At 45.4% G+C, this 21244-nt stretch overlaps 1 protein-coding gene across 2 annotated transcripts in view; it reads right to left on the reverse strand.

The window, feature by feature from the left end:
* Nucleotides 1–14882: 14882 nt before the first annotated feature.
* The window catches only part of LOC142576608 (band 7 protein AGAP004871-like), a 212170-nt gene continuing 205808 nt past the window's right edge, over nt 14883–21244 (reverse strand). For both annotated transcript variants that reach the window (XM_075686820.1, XM_075686812.1), the window contains 4 exons: nt 19176–19379; nt 19002–19057; nt 17392–17470; nt 14883–15864 (listed from right to left, as the gene is read on the reverse strand). In XM_075686820.1, coding sequence (XP_075542935.1) covers nt 15607–15864; nt 17392–17470; nt 19002–19057; nt 19176–19379 — 597 coding nt within the window. In that variant the 3' untranslated portion in view covers nt 14883–15606. The remainder of the gene's footprint in view (nt 15865–17391; nt 17471–19001; nt 19058–19175; nt 19380–21244) is intronic.

Genomic DNA, 21244 nt, shown 5'->3' on the forward strand with positions numbered 1-21244 from the left:
GCTTCGAATTCACCGTGCTGAAAGGCGCAAGCGAATTGAAATCTTTTTTGAGCCTCAATATCTGCAATTGACTCAGTCCTACAAACTGACCTAGCTAAATTCAGCATTGAATACGGTCCCGAACGATAGTGAATTATTGAAAGCTCCTTTTAGAATCAAACACTTAACGGAGCGCGAAACCAACAAAGAAACAAGCAAGCTAATTGCTAAATCAGCAGCCTTCATCGACTCCAACTTCATTTAGAGAGAGAGAGATTTAATGGATCCCGGAGAGGTTTGCCTGAGGCACGTCTACCATCTACGCCAGAAAAATAGTATGAGAAATGAAATGATGTGCGCAGTTCACAACAAAGATACGCAACAGATACAAAACACAGCACTTAACAATGAACTAAAGTGTCCCGTTGACACCACTCAAATTAAGGAAACGCAAAAGTGCTTTCGTTGCGCGAGATGCATAGGCAGTGCTAGTCCATGGGCATGTCTTGGTTGAAAGGATGACGGTGAATGCTGAGCGCGGGCATTAAGGACATTCTCTGTATTGTATATAGACTTGGAAGCGCCCATTAGGGGCGCTACAACGTGAAACTATTCCAAACTTTTCTATTCCAATTCTGCAATCAGCCCTCCGCGATCGGTCCAAAAAACTTTGGAGCCCCACTTCACCTGTTTGTCACGCGACGTCACGTAAACTGTGATAGCTACCCATCTGATATGACGTGTGCACAATGATTATGCATGATTTGACCGAACAAAAGAAAAATAGTTATTTCTGATTCGACCCCTTTTCGCCATTAGCCCTCGGCTATTGTTCAAAATTTTTCGGGTTGCACCCACTTCACCTGCCTATCACGCGACGCCACAAAACCGCAAAAACTCACCGAGCCAAAGTGACGTGTACGCGTTACAGATGTATTAATATGCCGAACAAAACTGAATTTTCTTCTGAATAGCCGCAGGCTGCCCCGTTCCGAAAGGAATAAAATATGGCTGCCGCCGATCTCTCAGGCACTGGCGACTCGCACCTGCCGGAGAGCATGGATTTATTGTCGTATATAAAGCTTTTTGCGTGGTCGTGTAACGTTTTCGAGCACTTTTGGCACGTTTACGACCTCGTTCTGCAAACTCTTCTTTGCTGAGGATCCGTTTCAGCGTCATTCTTAAGCTTCCGTTACATACCGCCGCGATTTTCGACCAACCACCGCAAGCTAAGTAAGGGGAAGCGGACCAATCACAGGCGCCGGCACCACCCTCTTGATCCGGTTATCGATTTTCAGTGTAGTTTCTCGGCGTCATCAAATACTTCTCCACTTGAGCGTGCTCCTCACCTCCAATTAGATAAGAAAAGCTGCTCAGTGTAGGCAATGTTATTCGTTTTTCAAGCAAGCAAAAGTGACCTACTATGAACGAGGTGTGCGTTTGATTGGTCTGTGCAGACAACCCTGCGGTGACCGCCAGATGCTTGCGTCGGCGGTTACGCATGATGTCAGAAGAGTGGAATAAAAACATGTTGGAATAGTTTTACTTTATAGGGCCCTAGGTGGCTATATCTTTCCGCACTTTGCATGTATACGGCACACCGATGACGTTATCCGTTTGATTTTAGAGAGGAAATGCTTTGTATTTACCACGTTTAGACGAATTTGGTGTAGAAGTGACTCTGTTGCGCCTGTTAAGACCACATGTCATGCGAAACTCGCATATCGGGTCGTAGGTGCAAATAGGTCCGTACGATTTCTTCGAATCAGTCCCGACCTCATGCGCGCTGCGCGCGCCATGCAAGAGACGATGCCACAGCTAAATCATCACTTCTTGAGGAAGGTGTCGTGAGTATCCCGGTATAGTGTTACGTGCTGAACCAGCAGCTCAGTCTGCGTGTACACATTACCCGCTACACCGCAGTGAGAAGGCGGCCACTGCAGAGCAACGCTGTGATCCATACCACAGGCTTCGGTGTGTAAGCAGTTGATGTCGTGGATGATCTGGACGTTGGCAAGTGGTGATTTCAGGAATATTATGGCAGCACGTGAGCCTGTAAAGGTGACCCAGAGGCTCACTAGCTGCTTCAAGAGGTAAGTGAAAGCTACTCGCAGTGGTGCCCGCTCCGTGGTAATACGGAAGAGGTACAGTGGCCGAGCTTCGCAGAAATAGTGACACTTGTTGATGGACTGCTATGGCGGCTGAGTCGGTCGTCACAGAGCCGCCACCAGTATGGTGAAGCTGAAGACGCGTATGATGAGGTGGCGCGACGACGACGGCGCAAAACCAGAGCCCAGACTCTTTCAGACGCTGAGTGCATAAATGAGCGCGCCAAGACAGTACACCGAAATCAAAAGCACTGACGAAAATTATGATATACAAAACATGTCGCCTACTTATTGAAACACTTCTGACTGGACCTCTTTCTGTGAGTTTTAGTATAATGTGTAAAGTATTTCGGTCAAACGACTTCGAAGGTGCACAGCTAGGTGGTTTGCTATCGGTGTCGGTATGACGTCATTTAGCGGGTTTCTACAGAGTGCATTACATCAAGCATATATTCTATTCAAGTGGCTGAATAGTTGCTTTTCGTGTATGGTGGAAGTTAAATACTTGATTATCTCATATCTGACGATCCCCGAATGGAGTCACATTCCTTGATCTTCACAAAAACTAGCTGAAGAATTGAAAATTATCATTCCGTTCTGCAGCTGCATGGTCTTCCCGAGTCAAAATTAAAAAAAAAACACAGTTGTGATGAGACTAAATTTTAGGAAACAGAATTAATTTGGCGCCATAAAAGGAATATAATAATCATTACATATCCCACTCAGGTGAACTTTTGCGCTCTTTTGAGGAGGCTGGGAGTGGTGCTCCGAGCCCGTTATATCACCAGGATCGACCTGTTGTGAACATTTGACGAAAAACGATTAGATTTTTTTTTTAATTAGAATTTGGCAGCAGCAGTTGCGGTGGCATGTCCTCCTTCTAAGACAATTCTTCTTGCCAACAGGTTGATCAGTGACCTGGTTCCTGCGTCGTCTGCGACCACCGTGGGTTAATTTCCACGTGCGCTTGCACTCATTGCCAGTACTTTCAAGCGCCTGTGCCCTGTAGTGCCCGCTGCGTCTGCGCGGACTGCACGTGACTTCAACGAGGACCATATTTGGCAGCAGCAGTTGCGGCAGCATGTCCTGCTTCTAAGACATTTCTTCTTGCCAACAGGTTGGTTGATTACTCTTCTACACTATTTAAAAGTTCATTCTGCCGCAACTGCTGGAAAAATTTCTTGTTGCACTGTTCGTAGCGTATATTTTCCACCATGCCTACTACAGCGGAACTGGCGAAAAGAATTGCATCTCTTGAGGGATTGCTCAATGAAAAGTTGGAAACACTGATCAATGATTTAGTGTCACGAATTAACATCAAGCTGCAAAACTTAGGACTAGGTGAGCAGGCTTCGCTTTGCGAAAGTGTTCAGTTCATGAACAAAGAACTCGACACGTTGAAACTAAAACAGGAAGAACTAGTAACTTCAAACAAGGCGCTCTTGTCACATAACGAAGCACTCGACAGAAGAGTGACTGATTTAGAGCAGTATTCGAGAATGAATGATGTGGAAATTAAGGGAATCCCTACATCACAGGGTGAAGACTGTGGAGTCATTCTGTAGTGAATTGGGGATGCTATCGAGTACCCTATCTTATCCACTGATATCGGCACGGCTCACCGCGTTGCCTCTAGGTCAAATGAGAAGAGCATCATTGCTCGCTTCTGCTCACGCATAAGAAAAATGAGTTCGTCAGGAGCGTGAGAAGGGCTAGCTTTCGCACAGACCACATTGGTTTTACTGGTGGCACTAGCATGCCGATCTATGTGAACGGCCAGATGACCTTTGACAAGAAGAAGGTGTTCTCGAAGGCGCTGGCACTCAAAAAGGAAAACAAGTGGAAATACTTATGGACAGAAAACTGCCAGATAAAAGCCTGCAAAACTGATGACAGCAGGGTCTATCGCGTTATCACTTAATCCGACCTTTGAATCTTCACAGGATTCATTGTAAATATTTTTTTTGCTTTTTCCCCTTTCTTTCTTCATGGCCTTGCTCTCCCCCAGTGGCGTAAAATCTCGTCTTATCGCAAATAAATGGTCACTCATTCACTTCAATGCTCATAGCCTTCGTAAGAACATAGATGCAATTAATAACTTCATCTAATCAATACATTGTTGCGCCAGAAGGAAAATAAAGATTTAGGAGGAAGAGTAAGAAACGACAGGTCGTTTTTCTACTGAATAACTTAATCGCTTCACTTCAGCATGTCTTCACTTTTATCTGCATATCAGAGACTTGGCTTTCTGATGCCGACAACAACATGAGCGGTTTTCCATCTTATCAAGCAGAGTATGTCATCGTCCAACTGATAGTCATGGTGGTGCCGCCTTTTTTGTTTCACAACTTGTCACCCACACGCGCAGATTTGGCCTGGCAGTTAACATGAATCATTGTGAGTCAGTGTGGATAGAAGTCGACGGGTCATTCCTTAATCACAATAATAGGAACTTGATTCTTGGTTGCATTTATCACTCACCGTCATCTTCCCTTAACGATTTCTTGATTTGTCTTGATGCCGTATTGTCAAAGCTAGCTTTTGAATATAAGGATGTACTGATTGTAGGTGATGTTAATATTGACTTACTTGACACTGATGCAACGTCGCACACAACTTACACTGATTGTTTTGCTGGATTTGGTTTTGAATCACTCATTGACTGTCCAACTGGAGTAGCCTCACGTGGTAACAGTACGCTCATTGATCACGTGTTTTTTCATTTTTCTTACATTTAACAATGAACTACACGAGAACGATAATAGCTATATACTTTGCTTCGTTATTTAGTGCAGATACCTTTGTTGAAGCCATCAGTAAAACTGACTGGCCGCCAATTAATTCTACGTTTATCCCGAAGCAGCGCTAAACAAATTTTGCCCTTTATTTTTATTGGCTGTCTCGACTAGCACAGCCACTGTAAAATGTGGGAAAAAATATGAATATCCGCACAACCCACCGAGGACGGATGGTCTTCTAGAAAGTTTAAGGTAGAAGGAAAACATGTACAAGAAAACTAAACATCAGCCCTTTAATACTGGACTAACTAGACGATATTGTAGGTACTGTAAATTACTGAACGTTTTACTTAAACACGCGAAAAAAAGGTACTACGAATATAAATTTGCGCAGAATGAGAATAACCCCAAAAAGCAGTGGCAGTTACTGAACTCTTTTCTTAACAAGTCATTCGTTGATGCCTCTATAACCAAAATAAATTACAATGATCTCACTCTTTCTGAGCCCAACGAAATTTAGAATGATTCGGGAACCGGTTCCCCACATTGAACCAGTTCGCGAGGCGGTTCGACATGGTAAGCATTATCTTGTCCTATGAGGACGGCACTCTACAGAGCGTGATATTGACTTGTCCGCATGGCACCTGCGCATGTTTTGTCAGGAGGTGGAAGGAATGGGCTCCCATGGCCACAGTAGAAATTCGTGGGGGCGTTCGAATAGCGAAATTTTTTAATCGAATCGAATACGGTTATTGGAGAAAAATGACCGCCGAATATGAAATAGTCGCAATGAACTAAAAAAAAAGGAAAGTAAAATGAAACGTTTCATGGAGCCCATTCGGCAACATAAGGCTTTTTTAAAAATTATTTGGTACATGTACTATCGCGCTCAGCATGAGCTACACCGCACGAGCACGTGGCCGAGCGCTCTGCAAGGTTCTACAGTGGCGCCGATTGTGCCGTGTTTTCGAGTTATTTGGAGAGGTGTAGCTGTTCCAGCAAGCGCGCTGGAACCCCTCGTCCCCGTTTATCTGAAGGACACCTTATTTGTTTCTTGTTCACTTTGTTTTCGCTGAAGAAGACACTGCAAGATCATGCAGCACTTTTGCCACAGACGAGACATGGCGTGCCAAGGTTATCAAAGAGGGAGCACTTTCTTCGTCCAAGAAGGGCTGTGCGTTTAGACATGATTTTAGCACTGATAAAGCGCGTCAGCGTCCAGCGTGAAGGCGGAAGCAGCCACGACGTGGGCCATGCATTGTTTTCGAAAGCTTCAGCATAGCCCTGGTGCTAATTCGGCAGCGCGTTGCCATTGCTACCACCGCCCTTCTGCGTACTAGCAACATTTCGCATTTGGCCGGCGCAGCCTACTTTGTTCATTTGCCGCAACTGCTGGGGCCATGCGTCTCGTCGGCTTCATAAACTTCCCACCATGCGTAATGGCTCCAGAACACACCGCGCCTTCTTAAGATGCATTTAATGGTCCCGAAATTTTAGAGTGCACTATCACTAAGGCCCCAAACTCCGATTTCACCGATCATTACCGGTTCTACGAGAATACACTAATTTCCGGTCAGCTCATCCAGAGGGTACTTTTCCTATAGATACGTGAACGCAAGGTCATGTGCAGGTTATTTTCGTCTATGGTACTCAATTGCCTTTCCGAAAAGTCGTGTGGTTTGGTTTGGTTTATGGGGTTTAACGTCCCAAAGCGACTCAGGTTATGAGAGACGCCGTAGTGGAGGGGTCCGGAAATTTCGACCATCTGGGGTTCTTTTACGTGCACTGACATGAAAAAATCGTGTGATATGTCAAAGATGTATTTAGTCTGAATAAAAAAAAAAGTTTTGGTTGGCACTAGGACAGCTTGCGTGCTGTGCATGCGAAAGCCTGAGATGAATTAAGAAGTCGATCAATGTGCAACGAGAGGTGTATCAAGAGGTTGAAATGGATTATAAGTAATCACGTGTATATACTGCAACAACGTATGACCAATAACCGTTGACGTCATGCCGATTTTTGCGGAGCAGTTTTTCTGGACACCCCTGCCGCTGCTGACAGCTTCCGTTGATAATGGAGCATAGAAGGCTTTCGATTTAAAGAAAGGAATTTTGGATACTTGAGTAAAAACGAACCTGCGTCACTTCTGCTTGTTTTATTTTTCTGCGACAGAAATTTTCAGCTATAGGCAGAGAAGGCGAGGAGAAGCATCTTTTGTTAGCCAAAGAAGTTATGAAAGATATAACGTCGAAAACAGTAATATTTCCTCATAGAAATAGAAAGCAAACTACCATAAAATACGAGCTCTTGCTAAAAAGAATATATAATGCAGTATGAATAGCGCATACCATTTGCATTGAAATCACCTTGAAAGCAGGAAAAAACGCACGAAATGCGTACGAAAATAAAAGCTAACGAATTGTAAAGAAATACTTAAGATTGGAAGCAAGTAAACTGGAACTGCAAAGCGCATACAGAACAAGAAGCAAATACAATACAGCGAGCTATTGACACAAATAACTTCATTGTGAAAATAAAAATAAATCTCAAACTACAACACTATGAACACCCAGAAAGGCAAAGAAAAAGAAGAAAGAAGCGGTTGTCACTCCTTAGTACCGGGTCATGGCCCCTTGAACGGCGATGGCTTCCCGCATCCTTGACGGAAGCGATGCGCACAGATTCTCCATGAAATCTGCGTCATTCTGGAGGCGCATCCATTCCGCTTCTACCACGTTCCATAGATCATCAGGTGATGTTCTGTGCAGCCCTTTTTTGCAGAGCCCGACTTTCATTGTTCCCAATACATTTTCCCATACGTCTTCGTGCGTGCAGCCGTGCCACGCTGCTCTTGCGTAGCGCCAAACTACGGAGGGATGTTCACGCCCCTCGACAAAGAAAAAAAGAAGTTGCAAACTAGCCGAGACAGTGAGCAACACAACGCAAGCTTTGCGTATATATGACGTTACCATTTTTATTTCACTCCATTCAACGCCACTCAAATGACATTTTTGAGGTTGCTTTCGATGACATGAAACCTATTTGTGTGTCTATTAATGGCGACATCATTTTGAACAATCCTTTTTTTTTTGCAGGTTGCACAGCAAACAGCACAGGGAACGAAAGAACAGTAGACAATAACACCAGATATTTTTTTCTCCCTGTTACTCACATTCCAGAATTACGAGGACTGAACATAGAAAGTTACGCTGCAAGTTATCGGGTGTAACGTTTTTTTGGCACTGCTATACAAGAAATGATTTCTAATTTTCCAAATGTTTCAAAACCTATTCTCAACAAAGAACATTGAGAAAACTTTCCTTTCTTAAATTCTTGCAGCTTCTCATTAAGTGTGTCCTAATTACCACTGTTTGGCACCGTCTGAGGTGCACATTAAGTTTAGATATTCGACAAAAGAAACACCTTCAAATCCTTAGTCAAAGCACGCAACGGAGATAATTTTTGCGGTTAGATCGTACAATGAGGGTGTAATCAGCACAGTGGCTGCACAGAATCCGCCACTACTTATGTGAGAAGTCGCAGCGGGAAAAGATACAGGTGCTTACATTAGTATTTATTCAGCACACAGTCATAATGACGGTGAACCTACTGAAACACGCTTCGAGAGAGCAATGATTACATTTTTGACTGATTATATAAGGGTCCAACGGAAAGTCAATATGTGCGCAAGCCTAACGCACATGCCGTAGGATTTTCTTCTCTTTTTTTTTTTGCTCTTCAGTGAGCGTTGGTAAGACTCTTTTGGCGAGCACCAGCGTAGGCGTAACAAGAAAAGGAGCAACATTAAAGCACGAAATGCCGCAAGCCTGTGCGCGCTTTAATATGAGTAAATACCTTGATGAAATTTAGCAAAGCGAATGTGAATAACGCGCAGCTAACGCAGATATGAGTAATCCCATTTTCGGAACGCACAGTGACATGGGACTATAGCGACCTGGTCGGCCTCAGTAAGCGAGCAGCCGCTCCCACGAGGAGAAGAACCGGAAAGTACATTTCACACATTTGGGGCATAATATGATATTGTAATGTCATTTTCGCGCACTGTTCCCGCGAATAAAATTTTCTTCGATAAACAAGACTGCTGCCGCCTCGTATACGTACGCGTCCCAAACGCCTCAGCACGGAGAGCAGAACGCTTCCACTGGATTGCATTGCAAGAGCCGTTCGTCTGCTACCTTTACGAAACCAGCATGGATGATTCATGTGGAAAACTGAGTCACCTTTATATGATGGACACGCAGTAAGCACACGGTGAATCTACTGCTTGTAGAGCCGTGCGAGCTGTCGCTAAACGTGGCTTATGAAGCTACCAGCCCAATCGTCCCCTAATCCACCGACGGTGGCCATAACCATGCCACGCCCACAATTCTTTACCGCTAAGCACAATTTACCCCTAATAATTCCTGTCACACCTACTGCGAGCGCCTACGCCAGGATCTGCTGTGCGGTTACTGCCACCTGCTCGTTCGCGATGGATGTGGTTTGCCGCGCGAACGATTGCAAACACCCAACGATCAGAAAGGGTGTCAAAATAAAAAGAAAAGGAAAGAAAGACATTAAGACAGTCTGGTCCCAAGAAAAGGAAGCGAACTGGTGAATATGATGGCTGAACGCCTACACGAGTATACTGTCGCATCATGGCAATCTTTAACCGGAACATTACCAGCGCTATTTTTGCGCGGAGACGAATGCATCTTGCAGCTACTGAAATCGAAGCTAGTTTTGCCACGGAAACCCTCACGTAAAGCCAAGGAGGCTGCCGATTATTTAGTTTTGACTAGATTCGTTTGAGCGCAAGTGACGATATGTCAGAAAATGAGACAGAAAAAAATTAGAGAGGGAGAGAGAGAGAGAAAGAGAGAGCACCTGCTAGTTTGTGACATCATCCTTCATATACTTTGTCACTCGCACTAGCCTCGAGCCAACTACGGAGGCATGATTTGAGCTGTAAGTTACGACAAGAGCGAATTAGCAAAAATCAGCCCTCGTTGATGTTATGCAAGCTTACTGACGCATGTCACCACCTTGGCTTCTTTCCTTGAATTGATACTGGCGCGTCAGTTACCGATCAATTCCCCAGCTGCTTTAGTTAGGTAAGCTCCAAACAAAATTATCTATTACGATAAAAAATGTGCGTGATGAGGACACCTTTCTTCTAGGAAATAAAAGCCTTCCGCAGAAGCACTTGTCTTCTGCAGATGAGGTGAATCTTGAAAGTAGTCAAGAGTGCGATAAGATGTCAGCTGTTTCGCGAACAAAACATGAAAATCCTCCCAAAACGTCAAACTTCTCGTGCTTACTATCCTAAGCGGAACGCGTGGCGTCTTAAGACAGCACGAAATGAATGCTACTGACATCTACGGTATACATCGTATGTGACTTCTCGTTTGAAATAAATCGAATATCCACATCGATCTTTTTCGGCTCCGCAAGACAATGGTGGCAAAGTTTCAATTTAACATCGCGGTAACGTGTTTTACAGGGCTAAAAACAAACACCGCTTGAGTTACTCGTTTACTGTCAAGGATCGCTGTAGAGCGATGTGGGTTTAGCGACATGGTTAGTGACGCTGCATCTAAAGTTGTAACGATAGATTTGAGAAGGCTGAACTTGTCGTTTTCTTCAGGATAATGGAACACCTTAGTACTGTAACACGGAAAACTAGTTTGTGCGACATATATATATTGCACTTATTTTTGCGTATTATGCGCGTTCTCTTGCGATGTTTGATGGCATTCGCTCAGAATGATCAAGACAAATAGGAAAACGCATTCCTATTCAAAGGGTTTTAAGGATTAGGAATTTTCCTTGATTTCTCTCGAGTAGGGGTACTCTTTAGTAAGAAACCACAATGTACCGGTCAGTAAGCGGATCTTAAAGCAGTTCTGCGCACGCGCGCGGACACAGGCACGCAAAACAATAACGATTACGTAATGCATTGCAATACCAGACAATCGCAAACATCAAACAAGTCACAAACTATAGCGAGTGCGTGCATGTTTTTTTTTTCCATCACTACAAATAATAACAACAGCCTTCCTCTTGAAAGCTTGCAGGAATATGATTTCATTTAACTTTTTTTTTTGTGCACCACACCCTTCACAACTGCGGCTCTGTGTTGAACCAAGGGATTTCCGCCTACTTCGGCAGAAGAAGCACTGACGTTGCAGGCAAGCTTGCGATTACAAAAAGGTCATCAAACAACGCCGTGCACCAGCCTTGTGAAGGCTACCAGCGGCAAAAAAAAAATTACAACAGAACGCAACAAAGACGTAACAAATGACGCAGGAGCGAAACGTCAACAAGCACAATCACACAACAGTGTCGCATCACATTGAGCTTTTGCGTTTTGTATGTTTCATACCGCATAACTCTTTTGTTATCGGAAACGGTTGAAATATATATGTATTTACAACATAGAGCATTCCTCTTATTGAACTGGAATACACGGTAACAGGACTGTATAGTACATGTGCGCTAAGCAACCTCAATGTAAGGGTGGCTGCCAAGAAGTAATAAGTAAATAACGGGTTTCAAGCCGCTATGCTTGCTGTATAAGCTTCCTCGTATTCACATGCACACAGGAGTTGCTTGGACAGGAAAAAAGGAAAAAAGAAAAGAACAACAGCAAAAAAGCGCAACTGGAGTGAATGTCTGCTTCCTCTGAACCATTATGTACATCTCAAGCGCAGGGTATATGTACACTCAAAATCGCAGTTAAGCGTCCGGAAATTCATCCATGGTTACTGAACATAAACGCAAGCCCACATTTCTTTTTTCCTGTTTCCAACGCCCCGCCCTCAAAGAAAGAAAAAAAGAAAGGAAAAGCTGTGTCGTGTTTGAATTGAAACATAAGCGGCTCCCTTGCTATCTCTAGACGGAGCCGGTAATTTCACACCGTTTTCTTTTCCCAGCAGAGAACACTCAATTATTTATATTATATATATTTATATACCGTAGTTATAGTATCTCATATGAATGTCGTAGTTATATCTATGATGCTTAACTCTGCGTCACTATGGAGGTGTATCTTTCTTCACAAAGCCTATATGATACAAGAGATAACGAGAAATTGGATGGACGAAAGTGGTATAGTGCGAGTTACTGGAGTCTAGTGCAGCAGAACGTAATGTGCCGCGAGGAGAAAGGATGCCCGCCCTGCGGAAATGTGCCTTCGCAGGTTTGGTTTCGAGTGCCTCGTCATTTCTCGCCCAAACCGAGGCGCACATCAACCTGAATGTCGCGTGCGTTTTTTTTTTTTTTTTTTGGTTCCTCGACGAAGGCAATTAGGCTTCAGGCGCGTTCGCCCGCAAAGTCGAGAGCAGCTTAATGGCGAAGTTTGTATTACAAAGGGCCTCACACGGTTCAAAAGGTAAAGAGCGGACGCGATACGCTGAATTGCCGCGTACGCGGATGAAATACTATGCGAAGAATGAACCAAAAACTCTATGCTGTTGAGGACCGTCACGCATCGGTCTCAGACAGCGCGATGAGTGCGTTAGAGGCGAGTCCGTCTCGTCATTATAATTTCATCGGTCAAGTGAGGAGTGATGAGAAGTGGTGTCACAACACCTCGATGAAAAAAAAATAATAATAATAACCACGAGAGATTGTAGTATTTATGCCAGTGACCGATAGTGCGGAGCGCGTTTTGTCGTAGTTGTGAAATAAAAGATGCTCCCGATTTACTTTCCAAGGATTTCGCAACTTACACGCGGCGCCACGTCGTGAAGAGCGCTCTTTGCCGACAAAAATTGTATGGCTTTGCTCGCCGTGTTCCCGAGTCACTGTCGGGGCATTGAGAACTTCAAAATATTAGAAAAAAAAGATAATGTCGCAGCTTAGTACATATATATATATATATATATATATATAAGACGCCGATATATATATTCCCGTTGGTTGCACGACCGACGTGACTGCTTTGAATTTTCATGAACTTCAACAGAACAGGCCGCCATGTACGCAGAGATAGATGATTTGTTATCCCTGCTTACAAAGGGGGTGCGCTCTTCTACACTGTCTTGTACGCTATATTAAGTTATTAGACACATTACTATCTTTTCTGGGTAGGACACGTGAACGCACTCGTTATCTTTTCTCTCGCGCGTTCAGAGAATCTACCTGGACAAGCCTAGAAGATTAGACACTATCCGACAGACTCGTAATGTAACGCTATACGAAGCCCTGGCGTGAGCAAGGGCTCCGGGATGCTGGAACGACGATTACCCGCGATGAACTTGTGATAGAAAATAAATACCACGCAGCTGACCATACTAGAATTAGTCAAGGTGACCGGTTCTTTCGGGCGATACACTCTCTAACTACGTGCATTTGTGAAGTTTTTTTTTTTTCACTTTCTTCTGTTTAACGCTCCAATAACGTTCAGCCCGCTTGCGTGGACATAAAAATTATATTGCCTTCGAAGGTAAAATAACGGAAGCACATGAGAATAACGTGTGGCCCAGTTGCTGCAGGATGACATAGCAGAAATGCCCCTCAGAGGGGATAACTGACCATGCGCGGTAAGCAATCGAAAGACGCGCCGCTAGGTTTACAGGGTTTGTCAGTCGAACTGCCAAGGATCCGCTTTTCCGACAGCTACAAATGAAGTAGGCCATTAAAGGAGAAATGTAACCTTCGCTTTCTCTTTTTCTGCAGTGTACACTCGACTCTTGTGGAAGGTAAAAGTTTCAAAGAGGCAGTGATTATGTTAACGAACGCTCAGGAGACATTGACTGAACAACGCCACACCAAAGTAAATGGCTGGACTTTACGGGTTGCACGCGCTGCTCTCGCGTTTTCCCTTCGAAAATTTTTGTCGGGAAAACAAAATGCAGGGCACAGGAAGCGAAAGATGCTTGCGTGAAAGCAACACGTTTCTTGTCGCCACTTTCTCACAACCAGTTATATGAATTATGCGCTTGGAGTACATATTTTGCCCTCGTTTTCTTCGAACAAAACTAAAGTCGCTTCACACTGAGAAAAGACAACTTGCCTGCGTCGTACGCAATTCCAGGCGCACACGCAGGCACGGCGCACGATCGTATTTTACATTGTTCAGCTAATAAAGCAAGTGTGACAATCTCGTAGCGTCACTGTAGTCGCTCAAGCATGCCGTGAATTAAATGCACTAATGAATTATTTGTCTCAAGCGGCAGACTTGAATTTCTGGCTGAATACGTTCCCACGGTGAAGTTTGGTAACGCTTTAAATAGCCTCGCATTTAGGTGGCCCATTCCAGGGTACCTACTTTTCGATATGCCTCTTGAAAGTGCGCCTTGCTGTAGACAAATAAACAGAAGACGTTCACAAGAAACATATCATGCAACAAGATATAACCTAAGCTTATCAGAAACTCACGTCTCTGAAAAGTATATTGTGAAGCAGTACGCCTTCAGTTGTTTCCTTCACCTTCTGAGCCAAATGGAGCACGTTAGGCGACACATCGTAAATGAAACAAATTCGCAAAGGAAGTAAGGCAATACTGCTGGAATTGTGTGCTCATCTCACCAAGCGTACAATATGTATATATATATAATTCTTATTACCTCGGTTTTATTTCCGACGTAACCTGCCTTGCAGTGGATGCATGTCCATTCCTGCTTGGCGTTGGTCGTAGAGTGTTCATGTGCCTGCTCTGTTCGCCTCTGTGTTTCGCGTACCGCTGTCCTGTGTTTGGCCTGTGCCCCATCGTGGATTTTGCCTTTGTTGGCGTGCGCGGCTTCTTCAGAGTGTGAGGACTACCCACCTATTAAGACGGTTTCACAGCAAGCTGCGTCGCCGTTAGGTTCTACGTCCTTGCATCCGCCCGCCTCGCAAGTGGGTGTTACGCGCCGTCAGTGGACGCTTGTAAGAGACGGATGTAAATGTTTCGTAACTGCCCATCCTTCGAAGCGCCCTCAATTCTCTCATAGAACAGCAGCTATGGGAGTGCACCCGACAACTGCCCATTTGGAACCATGGGTATTCGGGGTGTGCACATCCCAAGGGCGACCTAAGGTGCCAAGCTGCAGCAAAAATAAATGTGTGAACTCATAACTCTCAGCTATGGCGTACGTCAGCATAACTCCACGCTGTGCACGTTACTGCAAGTAATGAACATGACTCATTAATTAAATGTGACTCATTATGACTCCTATGTTGGGCCGGCATCACCCAACATGTAGAACGTTGGGCTGCTTTTCGCAAGCATTCAGTGCAGCACCGGAACCTGACCGCACGATCACAACGAACGAGATGATCACACAGCGAAAAACGTGCTCACGCAGAAAGGCCAGCAGCGTCTACACTTCGGGCCTTTCTGCGCGCACAGCTCGCAAGAAACGTGGCCATAGCAACCATGTCAACTACTAACCTGTCTTCGCACGTCACGGTAAAATAAACAAAAGACATCTTTTTCGCTCCAGGACGCTTCAAAGGACGCTACGCACACTCTCTTGCGGGTAGGGAAAGAAGCGCCGTTCTTTCGCAGGGGCGGCAGGGCAGGTAGGAGAGCCCGGACTGCTCCCTTCCTGCCCCTAACGCAGTTCGTTTCCCCCCGAAGGAGGGACGTGTACCGCCCCCGCTCAGCGGCTCTTTCGACCTCTCCCGTTTAACCACGATGTTGCGCGCACTGCGGGCGCGAGGCCACGGACCCGGACTCGATCTTATTTGCCGGGCACACCCAGGCGCAGCGGTGGAGGCAGGATGAGCGAGAGCCGCCTCTGGCCCGTCCCGTACCAGAACAGGCTGTTGGAACGGGACTGGCGGGCCCTCTGCTACGCGGAAGCCTCGACGTCTTTCTTGACGTCACCCCCTCCGCCACCACCTCCGCTGCCGTGACTGCTCGCGCTGTTGATGAAGCCCGAAAAGAGCTCCATGGGGATGGGGAACACGATGGTGGAATTCTTCTCCGCTGCGATGGAGGCCAAGGTCTGTAGGTACCGCAGCTGGAGAGCTGACGGCGTGTCCGCTATCACCTCGGCGGCTTCTTTCAGGGACCGTGAGGCTCGCTGTTCTCCCTCGGCCGCAATAACCTGCGATGACAAGATGGCTACCCCTGAGTGCGCCGGTGGCAAATCAGATGCATTATAGTAAAAACAGATCCTACCGCGCAGAAGATCATCCCTTCGTTGCCGTCCAAATTAGTAAACGACGGCACGTATCTAGTGCTGTTTGCTGGCGTTAGTGGCGATGTGCCATTAAATGAACAACGCTTTTGCGAGGAACAGTTTTGTTTGAACAGCAACAGACACGCCATGTTAGCTCCACCAACAGAAATTTCACTCGGCGCGCTGGCTTAGCGGCTGTGGTGTTTTATATACGCACGAGGTCGCGGGATCAAATCCCGGCCGCAGCGGCCGCATTTCGATGGGGGGCGCAATGGGGGGCACGTTAAAGATCCCCTGATGGTCAAAATTAATCCGGAGTCCCTCACTGCGGCGTGCCTCATAATCAAATAGTGGTTTTGTCACGGAGAACCCCAGAATTCAACTCAACTGAGCTTTCACCTCCTCCGTTTACGAGCGAACAGGGGCCGTATTCACAGAACTTTTCGTTCCTAAGTGCTGCTTGCCATTGGGAAGTCGCCTTCGCTAATAGCATGTCGGACCCCACGATATGTGGCCATCTGTACTTACGAAGAGATCTTGCGTAAGAACTTTTTAAGGTGACGCCTTGTCTGCCTAGCCCGCCTCGGTTTTGCGTCCGTCGCTCGTTGAGTATTTCACAGTATATGCCTATGGATATATATTAGCGCAGACCCTTATTACCACTGCATGTTGACCGACAATGTTCTGCGAGTGAGCGCACTTCTGATGCACGTTTTCATGCTCTAAATTATTACATAAAACCTGTAAGCATAAAGTCGGCTCATAGGTGTCTCTAAAGCACGCAGAGTTCTTAATGAAATACAGTAGCGCGTAATTTCCCGACGACACCGTTGCTTTCTTTACATATGTGTATTCTCCCACATTCTTGGGCCACTTTCACCGTGACAGAAGTGGTATGGAAGCCGTAAATGTATCTACGGAGACATACGTGTCGCCACTTCTGTCTGCTAATGCGCCTCTCCTCACCATTCTTCCCTCGACAAAAAATCAAACGCCGCCTTCTTTCTCGTGACGTTACTGCGTCGACCCCTCACACTGCGCATGCGGACGAAATGATGTTTCCATTTCAACGTCGCTTGTGTAGTTCGCAAACAAGCAGATCACGGGACCATACAATTGGGACCTGTGCGGTGCACAAAGATCGCATGATATTACACGTTGCACCTGGTTAAACTAAAGACGACAGTACGCATAGAATTAATTTACATGGCATTTCATTAACCACTTCGCGAACGCTTCCCTTTACGTAGGCTCCCCCTGGTTCGTTGGATCTGCATAAATTTGGGGAATTCGGGCCCACATGAGAAAGCGATCTTGCAGTGGCCTTTCAAGGGACGGGAAGAACAAGATAATAAAGGGCCGAAATGATGAAAATGTTGCCCTCGTAAGCGGAGAACGTAGAAAACATTTTGTTCTTTCGAAATGGAATGTAAATGATATCGCGCCACTTACTTTGGCTCGAGCTTCCCGTGCTGCTTCTGCTTCAGCGGCCATAGCTCTCTGTAGTTGCACTGGCAGTCGTACGTCTTTGCTGCAATGCACGATTCGGAAGCAAAAGTTTCACTGCTGTGCGGAGTAGTGAGTTCTCATGTTTCGTACGAAAGAAATAAAGGAAATCTAGGTTCTGCGCCTTGCTGCACGCTTGCAGCGCGTCATTGTTTATCTTTGGTGCCCGCATTTGATGCTTTCGGTGAGCATAAGGTACTCCCAACGGTGGTAGTTGGTTCACGTTCGGCGTCTCGTCTTACTAGCGGCCTTCTGCTAGTTAGCATGCCCAAAGAGTATCATTGCACTCGGGATAGCGCACGATGCGTTCTGACCCGTCAGCAATGCTTCACGTTTTCTCGAACGTAGCATGCTCGAGGCAAAATACAATTTTCACAAAGTGAGGATTCGTGAAATCATTTAAGCAGCCAAATATTAACAGCAGGAGACAGTCGAAGACAATCGGAATTCCGCTAAAGTAAATCATAATCGGCAAGGAGAAAAAAATGAAGAAACGTCGTATACAAGTTTTCATTGACGATAGAGCTTGTTCATTGTTTTCTATAGCACAGGCTGAACTGTCGCTAATACGAATTATAACTAAAGTCGAAACTGGGCTGGCACCTTAATAATTGAGCTCACACACTGTGTGCTGCTTGAATTTTGGTCAGGAAAGTTAACGTCTTCTTGAAGAGTAGTTTAGTCGTGTTAGGGCTCTCATGGAAGTGGCTTACGGATAGCAAGTTTTTGCAATTTAATCCTACGAGACTTTCATTTGCAAATAATTTGCGAACCATGGCACTCATTAATTTACCGCATAGGAAGCCATTGTTGAAAAAAGAAGAAAGGAGAAAATGCACATGTTTGTGCTAGTGCAGCTCTATGGGTTGGGTGTGTGGACGAGTGTCTTTTACGTAACGTAAAAACTACAGAAAGTAAAGCATATGCACAGCTTCTCAAGTTCCTGGGACAAAAAAAAATTCGCGAAAGTGTTCTTAAAGGTGTTAAATTGAACAGTGATCAAGTTGAAGACTCCGAAAGATGGATTATGAACAACAGATTTTATGAGTAACTGTTGCAGTATCTCTATGAAACGGGCCTGCATGCTATATTTAACTCCATTATGACGTTATGCCACGTGACAACCCAAGCGAGAAAAAAAAAATGTGAATTCGACTGCTTTCGAGCGCTCCAGAGTGCTCTCGAGGTGCGGCTTACATTCGAGTGGTCGATATCGAGTGCTCGGAGCACATTCGCCTGTTTTATCCAGAACGGTGTGCTCCAGCTAACCGCGCTCGGAGAGGCTGTCGCCTTCTACCTGGGAGCGCAACAGAAATCCGAAGGAAACCCCATAATGTGGCTACTCCGATTGCCCTAGCAACAGCTAGCACGTTCGGCTGGGACAGCCTTTTTCTGGCTCCCATCTCAAGAGCGCTCCGCATCGCTGAAGAACGAGGTTGAGCGTGGCAGGAACCAGTCGAACGTGCCATTAGAAATTCTAAGACCGAAACCCCCTAAAAACCGGTACAAAAACTGCTGATCTAGATCGTTCAGCAAAGGTAGAGTAGAGTACGTACATTTCAACTCTTTCCACTTTCACACCCCAGGGGTCAGTAGCTTCGTCTAAGCTTGCCTGAAAGAAGGAGCGGCAAAAGTGGGGGCATTCGTTTCACTCTAACACCATCAAAAGCCAGTGATCTACCTTACTGTCACAAACATAACGTGCATGCTCGAAGCGCAGGTCCCAATACCTGCATAACGTGAGAAATGGACTCCCTCTCGGAGAGGATCTCCGAGAGGTTCTTGGTGCCGAGCACGTTCCGGAGCGTGGTCGCAGCAAGGAGTCGGGTCGAATGTCCGTAGTCCTCCACGTTGGAAACGGCGATGGTGGCGTTACTGATGCGGTAGTACACCACGGCATCCACCGCCACTGTCACCGAGTCCTTGGATAGAATCTGCATGGACGCGATTTAATAACAGAATCAGCCTCAGTTGGAAAACATCTCGTTGTCATAAAACGCAAGGTGCACACTAGAACTACGTGCTTGTCTATTGAGTGAAAGTGTCAGGACAGCCTTCTGGCTTCTTGATAACTTATGATTGATTTTGTGCTGGCGTAGACGACGCAAGGATAAAAGTAAGCATTCGTCTGCTCTCCGTGTAAAAAAAAAGTTCTTCTTTATTTCTCTGCAAGATGTAGAGAGTATCGCGAAAGGGATTTTTTCCCCTTCATTCATGAAACGTTCTCCACCTACCGGATTTCCACGGAATATATTTTCTCATTCAGTGTTCCTGCTCTTCGAGTCGTCGATTAGTTCACTCTTGCTCTAACGTTGGCTAGGCTTCTTGTTCACTCTGTTAGTAGAGCGAGTAGCCACCGATAGGCAGTGGCGTTCGATCCACGGAGCAGAGCGAATTTTTTTTTTTAATTGCGAAGCTTTCATTTCAAGAGAACCGCATCAGCTTTCTTTTTAGCTTCGTAACTATTTTAGAGTGGGGTGGAAATTTGTCTCTTTCCATCCCAGAGTCGCAGTCTTTCACACGTGCTACTGTGTTTGCAGAGTTGCTAATCTATTGTTACTGGTGCGCGTGTAGTTACGCAGTTACGTTATGCCGAGAAATTTAACGCCTTGATATAGGTTACACGATTTCAGTGCACTCACGCGTCACGTGGAGACATTTACTAACTACAATAAACGAATGAGATGTAAGAAAATTTCACTTGCTCTTGAAATAACCTAAAGATCGGAACCATTCCGGCTGTTGCCATTATTTCGTGCAAGAGTATACATCTGCCAGCTTTGTGTTCTTTGTAACCTTCCTATCGTTCTTGGTAACCTCTTGAAAGATTACCAAGAGCATTTAAAAAAAATCAGGAGCCTTACTGGCCTCCTTTAGGAAGGTTATTAAGAACCTTTATAACAAAAGACCATAACTGCCTTTATACGTTATCAGGAACACATTTAGTAAACGTTATGAAGGTTACCATGAACACGGTGCAGCAGTGTAGCAGCGCCGGTATAGGTGTGAGCGCTGTGCATGTTGTATGCATTGAGAATTAGGCTGGAAATTTTCAAGAATGTGAGCGCACGCCAAGATTCCGTACATTTATTTTCATCATTTCTCCGACGCATCCGTGAAAAAAGTGAGGACCATATTCTAGTAATGCAGTGCGTCTTGAAGAATGCGCGCTTGACGTACGGGTGTTGGAGTGGAAGGCTTGTTTGAGGGCCAGTCGACTTGCGTTGCAGACAACGAGAAAAAAGGCGGCGGAGGGGGGGTGGGGGGCACTCAGCGGCACAATTGGCCGCAGTGCTAAAGCAATTCGGCAGCTGGCTTGCAAGGTTTAATAGATGCGCACAAAGGCTTCAGAAGGCATCTACTTCTACCCTGCCGATGTGAGCTAGCCGAAGCTTCGTGTGCGACCAGAAGAGGTTCAGTATACATTATATATTACGGCTGAGCTGCGTATACACATGTGTCGAGCCGATACAATGCAAAATATCGAACGCAATTCCTCAATTAAAAACTCCGTTAAAGTTTTCAACGCAACTCGTTTGATGTGAGCTTTATCACTTGTTGACACGCCCGATTGTATTAAACGTAATTCGATAGAGTTGTAGAGGTTAGCAATTCCGGCAATGTCAGTGAGCTTGTCGAATGCTCGTGCAGCACGCCACGTGAATTAGATGAAAGTATCCATTGCTGACAGGCGTAAAATACACAAAAAGAAACAGAAAACAAAAACAAAAAACCGTCTTACTTATTATTCAGTTTTCTATGCGAAGGCGTTATATTTCCAAATACACACTATTCAGAA

Source organism: Dermacentor variabilis, chromosome 1, assembly GCF_050947875.1.
Source record: "Dermacentor variabilis isolate Ectoservices chromosome 1, ASM5094787v1, whole genome shotgun sequence".
NCBI classification, from domain to species: Eukaryota; Metazoa; Arthropoda; class Arachnida; order Ixodida; family Ixodidae; genus Dermacentor; species Dermacentor variabilis.